General features: G+C 43.4%; 1 protein-coding gene across 1 annotated transcript; it reads left to right on the top strand.

Annotated features, from left to right (window-relative positions):
- The first annotated feature begins 222 nt into the window (after nt 1-222).
- Nucleotides 223-12,914, top strand: LOC135552713 (atypical kinase COQ8B, mitochondrial-like). The gene is made up of 15 exons (XM_064984508.1): nt 223-312; nt 695-876; nt 1,090-1,416; nt 3,133-3,199; nt 3,577-3,648; nt 3,914-4,030; nt 5,886-5,971; nt 6,120-6,260; nt 7,182-7,263; nt 7,479-7,572; nt 7,910-8,051; nt 9,456-9,563; nt 9,926-9,991; nt 11,455-11,541; nt 11,843-12,914. Coding segments are annotated over exons 1-15 (1,869 nt in total). The 5' UTR covers nt 223-311; the 3' UTR covers nt 12,140-12,914.
- Nucleotides 12,915-12,949: the final 35 nt, after the last annotated feature.

Here is a 12,949-nt window from a genome sequence, read left to right as displayed (position 1 = left end):
CCTTTAAAAGTTATTGGCCATTGGGTTGCCGTAGCTTCTCCTGTCACTTCTCTGATTTGTTCAGTGGACATACTTTCATCCTTTAATCATACGTTAAGTAATTTAAACGTGCCGTATGATTGGTCTAATTATATTATGCCCGCCTTCTCATATTTCGCGAGGCACAGTTGGACCACAGGCACGTCTGTCAATTTAGTCAAAGCTCTATTTCCGGGTTTGAAAGTTGTTGCAAAACAGCGTCTATCTACTTCACGGGCAAGAGGACAGCCGTCTGTTACTCCACGGTTTATAGGAAGCATCCCTTCTTCTATAGTAAGTGACTGACAATTCCTCTGTATATTTTAACTAGCTAAAGTTAACTAAGTGATTAATTAGCACTGGTGTTGGGGTGTGAAGCCTAATATAGTAGCTAGGGTGAACAACAGGCTTGAGTTAAGTGTATGCATTCAACGTTACCCAACTAAATGTTTTACGTTTGCACCACTATCTTCACTCGGTAATCAAACGGTAACGTCTTTGGAAATGATGTAAGTCACTTAGCTAGTTAAAGCCTTAGCTCATGAGTGCAGGTCTCAGTCACACGTGTCTGTATTACATGTCATGCTCACTGAATCATTTTCAATGATAAGCGAAGCTCAGACTAAATGTATTGGTAGCTAGATTGTTTAAAGTGTGCATGTGTTTGTCTTTCCAGTGATGCTAGCTGAGGTGTTTCAGGTGCTGCAGGGAGCAAGGAAAGTTGGCCATGCATTTGCCAACACACAAGGGGAGATGCTGAGGCTAATGGCCTGTAACTCCACTCTGGGCACTGGGGTCAAAGCTGCCCAGGAGGTGTTCGAGGGCGTGATGGGCACAGCCATGGGTGGTGCTGCCATGGTATGTTAAAATGGGAGAGAAGGGGGGGCCTTTTTGCACACATCAAATAGATAGACGTACATTGGAGACATAATCACAGTTCAATGTCCTTTACAGCTTTTAGGCTACATAAAGTGTTATAATACTCTGCCAAATACAATTGCATGCAGCATGCTGTATATTGCCTGGAGTGACATTGAATGAGGCACTGAATGTGACTTTTTCCATATTCAGCAACAGTCCATCAAGGAGGATGTGTTCCCTGATGCTGAGGGATGGGAGGAAATGGATCCGGACGAGGCTGCTAAATGGGCGGTGGGCTCCGAATTCCCACCAGGCCTAGAGGCCACAGAGATGCCCAGCGGAGCGCCTCTCAGCCCCGCTGGGGGTTCAAGGGGAGCAGGCTGGCCCGGCCAAAGTGCCCGGTTCCTGCATATTGCCTCGACGCAATGGCACAGCAGGTTTTTACATGACTCAGTAGTGGCCAGACTCACCCCAGAGGACATCAAGAAGGCCAGGGAGTCCAAGCAGGCATTTGCCAGGCCTATTGTTAAGCAGAAGGTCAGTGGCGTAGGCTACTCCTGGTTGTCTTTGATCTCATGTGTGGGCTATTCCACTGACTGAGTTTTGGGCTGATGTTGTAGGTGTAAATCATGATGGGGACTTGGGGGTTTAAGTTGGTCTGTGCTATATTAGGAAATAATTTCCCCATGTCTAAAGACTTATGCAATGGCTGTTTTTTTATACGTCGGCCTACTGTATTGTGCTTCTCATGAATATTGTAAATCTAAAAATCTTTGGGATGAACCAAATATATATATACACACACACGCTGCATGCACAATTAGGCAAATTGTATTCCTCAGGATTAATTTTATTGTTGAACAAACAATTTCTCTCAGTCAATCCAAAATGTTATAGAACCAGCCTCCCGGGTGGCACAGTAGTTAAGGGCGCTGTACTGCAATGCCAGCTGTGCCACCAGAGACTGGGTTCGCGCCCAGGCTCGGTTGCAACCGGCTGTGACCGGGAGGTCCGTGGGGCGACGCACAATTGGCCTAGCGCAGTCCGGGTTAGGGAGCGCTTATTTAGTCAGCCACCAATTGTGCAAGTTCTCCCACTTAAAAATATGAGAGAGGCCTGTAACTTTCATCATAGGTACACTTGAACTATGACAGACAAAATGAGGAAAACAAATCCAGAAAATCACATTGTAGGATTTTTAATGAATTTATTTGCAAATTTATGGTGGAAAATAAGTTTCTCAATACTTTTATTTCCCCTTTGTTGGCATTGACAGAGGTCAAACGTTTTCTGTAAGTCTTCACAGGGTTTTGACACACTGTTGCTGGTATTTTGTCCCATTCCTCCATGCAGATCTCCTCTAGAGCAGTGATGTTTTGGGGCTGTTGCTGGGCAACACGGACTTTCAACTCCCTCCAAAGATTCTCTATGGGGTTGAGATCTGGAGACTGGCGAGGCAACTCCAGGACCTTGAAATGCTTCTTACGAAGCCACTCCTTTGTTGCCCGGGCGGTGTGTTTGGGATCATTGTCATGCTGAAAGACCCAGCCATGTTTCATCTTCAATGCCCTTGCCTATGGTAGGCTTTGTTACTTTGGTCCCAGCTCTCTGCAGGTCATTCACTAGGTCCCCTGTGTGGTTCTGGGATTTTTGCTCACCGTTCTTGTGATCATTTTGACCCCACGGGGTGAGATCTTGCGTGGAGCCCCAGATCGAGGGAGATTATCAGTGGTCTTGTATGTCTTTCATTTCCTAATAATTGCTCACACAATTGATTTCATCAAACCAAGCTGCTTACCTATTGCAGATTCAGTCTTCCCAGCCTGGTGCTCTTTTGTCTTGGCCATAGTGGAGTTTGGAGTGTGACTGTTTGAGGTTGTGGACAGGTGTCTTTTATACTGATAACAAGTTCAAGCAGGTGCCATTAGTACATGTAACGAGTGGAGGACAGAGGAGCCTCTTAAAGAAGAAGTTACAGGTCTGTGAGAGCCAGAAATCTTGCTTGTTTGTAGGTGGCCAAATACTTATTTTACACCATAATTTGCAAATAAAGTCATAAAAGAATCCTACAAGGCCTCATCTTTTTAAGTGGGAGAAATTGCACAATTGGTGGCTGACGAAATACTTTTTTGCCCCACTGTGTGTATGTGTGTGTGTGTGTGTATGTATGTCTTAAAGTGTAGTGATGTCCTTTGGCATTAGCTCAAATTAGCAAATTTGATTGTTACCGTTTTAACGTTCTCATTTTTACAGCTTAGTGATCGTGCAAGAGAGAGGAAGGTCCCTGCCACGAGAATCAGCAGGCTGGTTAACTTCGGGGGTAAGCGTTTCACTGCAATTAATGTAAATCACCCTCAGATATTGAAGTTGTATTAGGTACACCTATAGGACTCTATTGCTAGAATGCCATACAACCGATGTCTAAGGAAACATGACCCAGCCAGCATGCAGCTATATTACAATCAATCAATATTTCTAATACTTTCTTAAATCAACTATTATAGTCATGATGTCATTGCACAGCCCTGTCCCTATGACCTTGAGTCAAGTATACCTCTATACGATCACTTACACCAAGCTCTCTGTGACTCGTCTTAAATGGTACATGTTACTGCGTATGATCGGTGTGTCTCAGAAGTGAATGCATATAGTGGTAGGCACACTTACCGTAGTTCCTTATGTCTGCCTCTTTGGCAGGTCTGGCAGTCGGGCTGGGACTCGGTGCCATTGCAGAGGTGGCGAAGCAATCTATGGGCGCCAAGCGTGCAGGTAGGTTTCTCCATGCATCTCTGAAACAGACCCTGAGATGAAGAAGCTGCATGATAGATGGCTCTGGAGGTTGTATGATTGGCTGCCAGGCTGGACTGACTGAAGTTCCTCTCAATATGGCTGGGTTCACCCTTTGTATGTTATGATATACAGTATTTCTCAAGAGTGTAGTTACTTCGGTCTTGCTCATGAATTCGGACTTTAGTTTTTTTTCACTCTCTAATTCACTCTGATTTTGTAATAAACTCCACCATGTCTCTCTCAGAGGGGGCCTTGTTGGACTCGCCTCTCTTGTCTGAGGCCAATGCTGAGAGGATAGTGAACACCTTGTGCAAAGTCAGAGGGGCAGCCCTCAAAATAGGACAGATGCTCAGTATACAAGGTATAGTGATCTACCCTCCCCTCTGTCACCCACCACATTAACTTTGATGAAATTACTTGGAATACTTGTTCGATGGTTATTCTGCATCTAAATATTCAGACCATCTGACTTTTTACACATTTTGTTAAGTTGCAACCTTATTCTAAAATTGTATTTTTTTCTCTCCCTGAATCTATACACAATGACAATGTAAAAACAGGTTTAGAAATGTTTGAAAATGTATTAGAAATGGAAATATCATATCTGCATAAGTAATCAGACCCTTTACTCGGTACATTGTTGAAGCACCTTTGGCTGCGATTACAGCCTTGATGCTTCTTGGATATGACGCTGCAAGCTTGGAGTTTCTCCCATTCTCTGCAAATCCTCTAAAGCTCTGTCAGGTTGGAATAGGGAGCATCGCTGCACAGCTATTTTCAGGTCTCTAACAGAGATGTTTGATCGGTTACAAGTCTGGGTTCTGGCTGGGCCACTCAAGGACATTTCGAGACTTGCCCCAAAGCCACTCCTGCGCTATCTTGGCTGTGTGCTTAGGGTCTTTGTCCTGTTGGAAGGTAAACCTTTTCCCCAGTCTGAGGTCCTGTGCGCTCTGGAGCATGTTTTCATCAGGGATCTCTCTGTACTTTGCTCTGTTTAGCTTTTCCTCGATCCCAACTAGTCTCCCCAGTCCCTGCCGCTGAAAAACATCCCCACAGCATGATGCTGCCACCACCATTTTTTAACTTTACCTTTATTTATACCGGTTTTTCCTGTAAAGAGAGACCTGGTCTCCAAGAGAGACCTTGTCCAATAGCAGCAGGGGGACAAAGTTTCAGACAAAACCACTTACATACACTAACACAACATTAAACAAAACTATAAACACACATGCAGTACAACAACAACAAAAAATACGTAAAAACCACTAAAGTGATTCACCGTATGGGTGGTGCCAGGTTTCCTCCAGATGTGATGCTTGACATTCAGGCCAAAGAGTTCAATCTTGTTTTCATCAGACCAGAGATTCTTATTTCTTTGGGTGCCTTTTGGCAAACTCCAAGCGGGCTGTCATGTGCCTTTTACTGAGAAATAGCTTCCGTCTGGCCATTCTACGATAAAGGCCAGATTGATGCTGCAGAGAAGTTTGTCCTTCTGGAATGTTTTCCCATCTCCACAGAGGAGCTCTATCAGTGTGACCATCTGGTTATTGGTCGACTCCCTGACCAAGGCGCTTCTCCCCTGATTGCTTAGTTTGGCCGGGCGGCCAGCTCTATGAACGGTCTAGGTGGTTCCAAACTTCTTCCATTTAAGAATGGAGGCCACTGTGTTCTTGTGGACCTTCAATGCTGCATACTTTTTTTTTGGTAACCTTCCCCAGATCTGTGCCTCGACACAATCCTGTCTCTGAGCGCTATGGACAATTCCTTCAACCTCATGCCTTGGTTTTTGCTCTGACATGCACTGTCAGCTGTGGGACCTTATATAGACAGGTGGGTTCCATTTCCAAATCCTGTCCAGTCAATTGAATTTACCACAGGTGGACTCCAATCAAGTTGTAGAAACATCTCAAGGATGATCAATGAAACAGGATGCACCTGAGCTCAATTCCGAGTCTCATAGCAAAGGGTCTGAATACTTAGGTATATAAGGCATTTCTGTTTTTTATTTTGAATACATTTGCTAAAATTCCCCCCAATTTTGTTTTCACTTTGTCATTAGAATAGTGTGTGTAGATTGAGGAAACAAATAAATATTTATTCAATTTTAGAATAAGGCTGTAATGTAACAAAATGTGGAAAAAGGGAAGGGGTCTGAATATTTTCTGAATGCACTGTATACTAGGTCAATTTAACACTTGTTGTGTTCTTCCCGGTAGATAACTCCTTCATAAACCCCCAGCTACAGAAGATCTTTGAGCGGGTCCGACAGAGCGCGGACTTCATGCCCGCCTGGCAGATGAATGTGCGTCATGCGTACACTCACATCTTCTTGATCTTCAGTTATTGTATAGTACAGAAAGACATTCCATATATTTGACTATTTGCAAGTCATATTGGAATTGTGTTGGACTTCTAGACTGATGTCCCCTCTGCTGGGTATGTGACTGCAGAAAGTTCTGGAGGAGGAGCTTGGTGCGGGCTGGAGGGAGAAGCTGTCGTCTTTTGAGGACAAGCCCTTCGCCGCCGCATCAATTGGCCAGGTGCATCACGGGATGCTGCAAGATGGCAGGGAGGTCGCCATGAAGATCCAGGTGAGGGATCCCATAAATATCCTTTGACATCCAAAGAGAACCAGGCTCCAATGCCAGGTTCAGTAGCTATAGTAAGGGTAGCAATAGTATAGTAAGGGTAGCAATAGTATAGTAAGGGTAGCAATAGTATAGTAAGGGTAGCAATAGTATAGTAAGGGTAGCAATAGTATAGTAAGGGTAGCAATAGTATAGTAAGGGTAGCAATAGTATAGTAAGGGTAGCAATAGTATAGTAAGGGTAGCAATAGTATAGTAAGGGTAGCAATAGTATAGTAAGGGTAGCAATAGTATAGTAAGGGTAGCAATAGTATAGTAAGGGTAGCAATAGTATAGTAAGGGTAGCAATAGTATAGGTAGCAATAGTATAGGTAGCAATAGTATAGGTAGCAATAGTATAGGTAGCAATAGTATAGGTAGCAATAGTATAGGTAGCAATAGTATAGGTAGCAATAGTATAGGTAGCAATAGTATAGGTAGCAATAGTATAGGTAGCAATAGTATAGGTAGCAATAGTATAGGTAGCAATAGTATAGGTAGCAATAGTATAGGTAGCAATAGTATAGGTAGCAATAGTATAGGTAGCAATAGTATAGGTAGCAATAGTATAGGTAGCAATAGTATAGGTAGCAATAGTATAGGTAGCAATAGTATAGGTAGCAATAGTATAGGTAGCAATAGTAAGGGTAGCAATAGTAAGGGTATCAGTCACTGACCCATGACTAGAGGAGGTTGGGTGTGTTTTTTGTGTGTTTTTTTAATTATTATTATTTTTTTGGTTAAACATTAACTTGTAAAAAAAAAGGTTATTGTTCTGGTGAAGAAATTATCGCTGTGTTTTGTCATGGGAGCTCTAAGATTAAATGATTGATATTCTCAGACAGTCTTTGATCTCTCTCTCTCTCTCTCTCTCTCTCCATTGCAGTACCCAGGAGTAGCTGAGAGCATCCACAGTGACATCAACAACCTGATGTCTGTGCTGAAGATGAGTCTTGTTCTACCAGAGGGTAAGGGTTCAGAGATCTAAACCTATTGTAATAACGATGATGGTAATAAGAATTTATTCAACTTATATAGCGCTTTTCATTACAAAAAGGATCTCAACGCTTAAATAATAATTGGTCCTCTGTATTGAATGCTTTGTAGTGAGAAAGTCCCAAGTGCTTGGTAGAATGTCGTGAGGAGGCTGCCTTACTGATGTTGACATTTTATTTTCTTGCAGGCTTGTTTGCAGATAGTAGTCTAGAGGTCCTTCAAAGAGAGCTGGCATGGGAGTGTGACTACAAGAGAGAGGCGGAGAGTGCCAAGCATTTTAAGTAAGCCCTACACCTCTGAGTCTGTCATAAAGCATGAAGTCTCTTCAGAAGGACTGCTCATTAACTTGAATAGCCTATAGTAGTCCTCTTAGTGTATCCAAATGTTACTATACAGTGACTATAAATTAAATACCACTTAAAATACCACTTTCCTCAGGTGGCGATGCTGGCCCTCATTTTATTTTCTAGATTTATTTAGTTTATTTACTATCAAGATGATACTCTCTCTAATGCACTGTGAATCTGATGGTAGTCCACTTTGTGTGCCTGTTGTATAGTGATTCATAGTAATGTACCAGTTTAGTCCTGTTGAGCAGATTTGATTTGTCTGCCTCAGGTCACTTTTGGCAGATGACCCATTTTTCCACGTGCCATTTGTGGTGGACGAGCTGTCAGGAAGGAGGGTTCTGGCCATGGAGCTGGTGTCAGGGGTACCGCTGGACAGCTGTGTAGATCTGGACCAGGAGACAAGGAACCAGGTAAGAGCTGACCTCTGATCTCCACCCAGGAGAATAAACATGGGTGAATGTGGTGACTGGTCTTTTTCCTGGTAGCGCTGTGGGGTGATGTTGTGACCACATCAATACCTACCCTTAGTCTAACTCGGTGACTGGTTGACTGACCGGAGAACTTTTTGTAGCTATGACTGCTCTTAACCCAACTTTCCCAAGGCGTGCAAGTTTAGTTTTTTGCCCTAACACTACACAGCTGATTCCTATTATCCATGCTTGATGATTAGTTGATTATTTGAATTAGCTGGGGAGTGCTAGGGCAAAAACCAAAACGGGCACGCCTTGGGGTCCTGAAGACTGGGTTTGGGAAACTCTGCCTTAACCATTAGATAGGTTGCTGAACTATGACTCTGTAGACTAGCTGTATAATGTGCTCTTCTCAGTTGTCATTGATTTGAAGAAATTAGGCATTTCCCCCAAAACCCTGAAGCAATGAATCACATATGCCAATGTCTCTACAGTAGAGGAACCATGTATATTTATTAGATGGCTCTAGTGATTTATAGTGTGGTTTAAAATGGCTCCAGGTTCTTACTTTGTAAACGGACAATGTTTCACTCATGATTCAGCACCTGTGGCATTGGGATGAAATGAAAACCACAGAAAACTGAGAGGATTATTAAGGATTGGACCCTTTTTTAAATTTTCCCAAAAAATGACTTAACCAAACCTGTAGCTCAGGACCTGAAGCAAGGATATGTATATTTTTGATGTCATTTGAAAGGAAACATTTTGAAGTTTGTGGACATGTGAAATGAATATAGGAGAATATAGCACATTATATCTGGTAAAAGATGATACAAAGGAAAAAAAACATGTGTTTTTTAAACATATTTTTATATTTGAAATGCAAGGGAAAGGCTACGATGTATTATTCCAGCTTAGGCGCAATTTATATTTTGGCCACTAGATGGCAGCAGTGCGTGTGCAAAGTTTTAGACTGATCCAATGAACCATTGGGTTTCTGTTCAAAATGTGCCTAATTGGTGTATTAATACATTTTCAAGTTCATAACTGTGCACTCTCCTCAGCAATAGCATGGTATTCTTTCACTGTAATAGCTACTGTAATAGCTACTGTAATAGCTACTGTAGCGCATGTTAGCTCAACCGGCCCACGGTGAGGACACTGATCCTGTAGAGGTTAAAAGGATGCTCTAAAACCACATTTCTGATGCCAAACTATGCACATGGCTCTTTTGACCAGCAGAGGGCCGTAACCCGAGTTGAGTGGTGACACTCGCTCACTATGTAGGGATGTGTCCAAAATGTCACCCTATTCCCTATAAGGTGGAATAGGTTGCCATTTGGGATGCAGACCAAGAGTGATAAACTGACCCCTGTGGTCTCAAATGTCTCCCTCCCCCCCCAGATCTGCTTCAACATCCTACAGCTGTGTCTGAGAGAGCTCTTTGAGTTCCGCTTCATGCAGACGGACCCCAACTGGGCCAACTTCTTTTACAATGCTGAGCAGAACAAGGTGAGAGGGCGAGTGATCCTGTGACAAGATGCTGGGGACGTCCCGTATGGCACCCTATTCTCTATATAGTGTGCTATTTTTGGTCAGAGCCCACAGGGTGCACAGATTATTTAGGGAATAGGGTGCCATTTGGGTTTCTGAACTTTGTCATTCATCAATACCATGACTCTGACCTTCAAGCTAGTTTTTGTATGAAATAGCTTCATAATGAATTTATAACAGAATACATGTACAAAAATATGTAACATTCATTTTCATGAGAACATACCACTATATTTCCCGCATTTATGAACATGTACGGTGGCGATTGTTGTTTTGGTGGGGATGTGATGTAGGTTAACCTCTGCCCACTGTGTCTCCAGATTATTCTGTTGGATTTCGGTGCGTGCCGGGATTACCCTGAGGCCTTCACAGATGATTACGTACAGGTAAATTAACCTCAGTCGTCTGCGTTAACACCAAACGGAGGAAAATGGACTGAAACGGGAACAGACTACCTGGACACCTTTTTGCTACGTGTGCCCTAACAATTACAGTGCATTCAGAAAGTATTTAGACCCCTTGACCTTTTCCAAATGTTGTTACGTTACAAGCTTATTCTAAAATACATTAAAATAAAAATACTCCTCAGTCTACACACAATACCCCATAATGACAAAGCAAAAATGGGGTTTTAGAAATGTTTTTCTAACGTATTAAAAGTAAATACTGGAAATATAACATTTACAAAGACCCTTTACTCAGTACTTTGTTGAAGCAGTGATCACAGCCTCCAGTCTTCTTGGGTAGGACGCTACAGTCTTTGCACACCTGTATTTGGGGAGTTTCTCCCATTCTTCTCTGCAGATCCACTCAAGCTCTGTCAGGTTGGATGGGGAGCGTCGCGGCACAGCTTTTTTCAGGTCTCTCCAGAGATGTTCTATCAGGTTCAAGTCTGGGCTCTGGCTGGGTGACTCAAAGACATTCTGAGACTTGTCCCAAAGCCACTCCTGCATTGCCTTGGCTGTGTGCTTAGGGTTGTTGTCCTTTTGGAAGTTGAACGTTTGCCCCAGTCTGAGGACTTGAGCTCCCTGGAGTAGGTTTTCATCAAGGATCTCGCTCTACTCTGCTCTGTTCATCTTTGCCTCGGTGCTGACTAGTCTCTCAGTCCCTTCCGCTGAAAAACATTCCCACAGCATGATGCTGCCTCCACCATGCTTCACCATAGGGATGGTGCCAGGTTTCCTCCAGAAGTGACGCTTGGCATTCAGGCCAAATAGTTCAATTTTGGTTTCATCAGACCAGAGAATCTTGTTTCTCATGGTCTGAGAGTCCTTTAGGTGCCTTTTGGCAAACTCCAAGCGGGATGTTGTGCCTTTTACTGAGAAGTGGCTTCCGTCTGGCCACTACCATAAAGGCCTGATTGGTGGAGTGCTGCAGAGATGGTTGTCCTTCTGGAAGGTTCTCCCATCTCCACAGAGGCCCTCTGGAGCTCTGTCAGTGACCATCTGGCTTTTGGTCACCTCCCTGACCAAGGCCCTTCTCCCCCGATTGCTCAGTTTGGCCGGGCGGCCAGCTCCAGGAAGAGTCTTGGTGGTTCCATTTAAGAATGGTGGAGTCCACTGTGTTCTTGGGAACCTTCAATGCTGCATACATTTTTATGGTACCTTTCCCCAGATCTGTGCCTCGACACAATCCTGTCTCGGAGCTCTATTGACACTTACTTCAACCTCATGGCTTGGTTTTTACTCTGACATGCACTGTCAACTGTGGGACCTTTGTATAAATGGTTGTGTGCCTTTCCAAATCGTATACAATCAGTTTGAATTTACCAAAGGTAGAATCTAATCATGGCTTTGATTTTGTTCTCTGTAACCTTTTTGATGACTTAAGTTGGTCTGTCTGTGTCCAGGTGGTGCACGCAGCCTCTACTGGAGATAGGGAGACTGTCCTGGAGAAATCCAAGGACCTTAAGTTCCTCACAGGGTTTGAGGCCAAGGTAAGAGGGTAGTTTTGTGCAGTGATAACTATGGTATCCTGAAGCGCAAACATTTTTGATGTGTGGTTTATGACATCCCTTCCCTCTCTCTCTGTTCCCTCTCTCTATTTCTACTGGGGTATATACATTGTCATGTACTGTTCTATACTTTTGAGTTAGAAAGAAAAACAAAGGGACATGACTTATTAAAGTGTATAATATTATAAGCCATAAAGGTGCATGCATGGTTATAACAAGTAATAAAGCGTTATAGATGCAGAGTGTTACTGAGTTGTTGTGTTGAAATGCCCTCTCTCCCCAGGCATTCCAGGATGCCCACGTGGAGGCGGTGATGATTCTGGGCGAGGCCTTCACCAACTCTGACCCCTTTGACTTTGGCACCCAGAGCACCACGCAGCGGATCCAGAGCCTGATCCCCGTCATGCTGCGTCACCGCCTCACCCCGCCCCCGGAGGAGACCTACTCCCTGCACCGCAAGATGGCCGGCTCCTTCCTCATCTGTTCCAAGCTTGGTGCCAAAATCGCCTGCAAGGACATGTTCCTGGACATCTACAACTCCTACCAACAGCGGCGGCTGGAGAAGGAGAAGGCTGCCTAGATGGGGTCAAAGGTCATTACTAGTGGTCACCCTCTCTGACTGCACCCTAGTGGGCAGAACTGACTGTCCAACTCCCATGGCTGTGTACTATGTTTATTTAAGATATTGTAACTGCGCTATACGGGTGATACAGACTCCCAGCACTTTGACTGTCAGTGACTTGATGCCACTCAAACTCAGTGAGGTGGTGTGGGAGGCAGAAAGAACACAGAAAGAAACTCTGTAGCATTTGTATGATTTGAATCACTTGAGATTAGTGTTAATAATAATTGTGTAAAGGTATGGTCCAACTTGATGTACAAATAATTGATTTGAGCTGTCTGTCTGTTAAGGGAAAAGGTAATGTTTTGAGTGTTGGATTGTATTTTTGATGTGCCCTGGTCCAATGGTTTCCATCGAACTGTAATATTTAATGCTAATGCCACAAACGTCGCCTTTGTTTCTGAAAATGGCAGTGTTTTTCCCTCAAAGCCGTTTTTACACTGAAAGTGAGGTGGATGTTATTGTAACACACTACAAAGATTGCTCTTTCAGATATTATTGCAGTCTTCAACAGGTGTTTTTTAGCCAAAAATATAATGTGGGGAATATTTAATGCTGGAAAATAACTTCTATACAAGGCTTATTTCACTGCCTTTTTTTGGTTGCATTATTATCAGTCTTGTGAATGTATTTCCATGGCATGTTGATGGTCATTGTTCTATGTATTTTAAAGGACTGTTTGATGGAAACCCTAATGTCCTTGGAAACAGTATGATAAAATAGTCCAGCTGGATGACGGCGTCTGTAAAAAGCATCCGCATAAATGTG

This window comes from Oncorhynchus masou, chromosome 13 (genome assembly GCF_036934945.1).
Source record: "Oncorhynchus masou masou isolate Uvic2021 chromosome 13, UVic_Omas_1.1, whole genome shotgun sequence".
Taxonomy (NCBI): Eukaryota; Metazoa; Chordata; class Actinopteri; order Salmoniformes; family Salmonidae; genus Oncorhynchus; species Oncorhynchus masou.
Note: the sequence above shows the minus strand (reverse complement) of the source record. Positions and strands in the feature narration are given on the sequence as shown.

Coding starts and splice junctions, on each gene's coding strand:
- LOC135552713 (XM_064984508.1), top strand. Junction 5,972..6,119: donor TGCCCGCCTGGCAGATGAAT/GTGCGTCATGCG, acceptor ATGTGACTGCAG/AAAGTTCTGGAGGAGGAGCT. Junction 6,261..7,181: donor AGGTCGCCATGAAGATCCAG/GTGAGGGATCCC, acceptor TCTCCATTGCAG/TACCCAGGAGTAGCTGAGAG.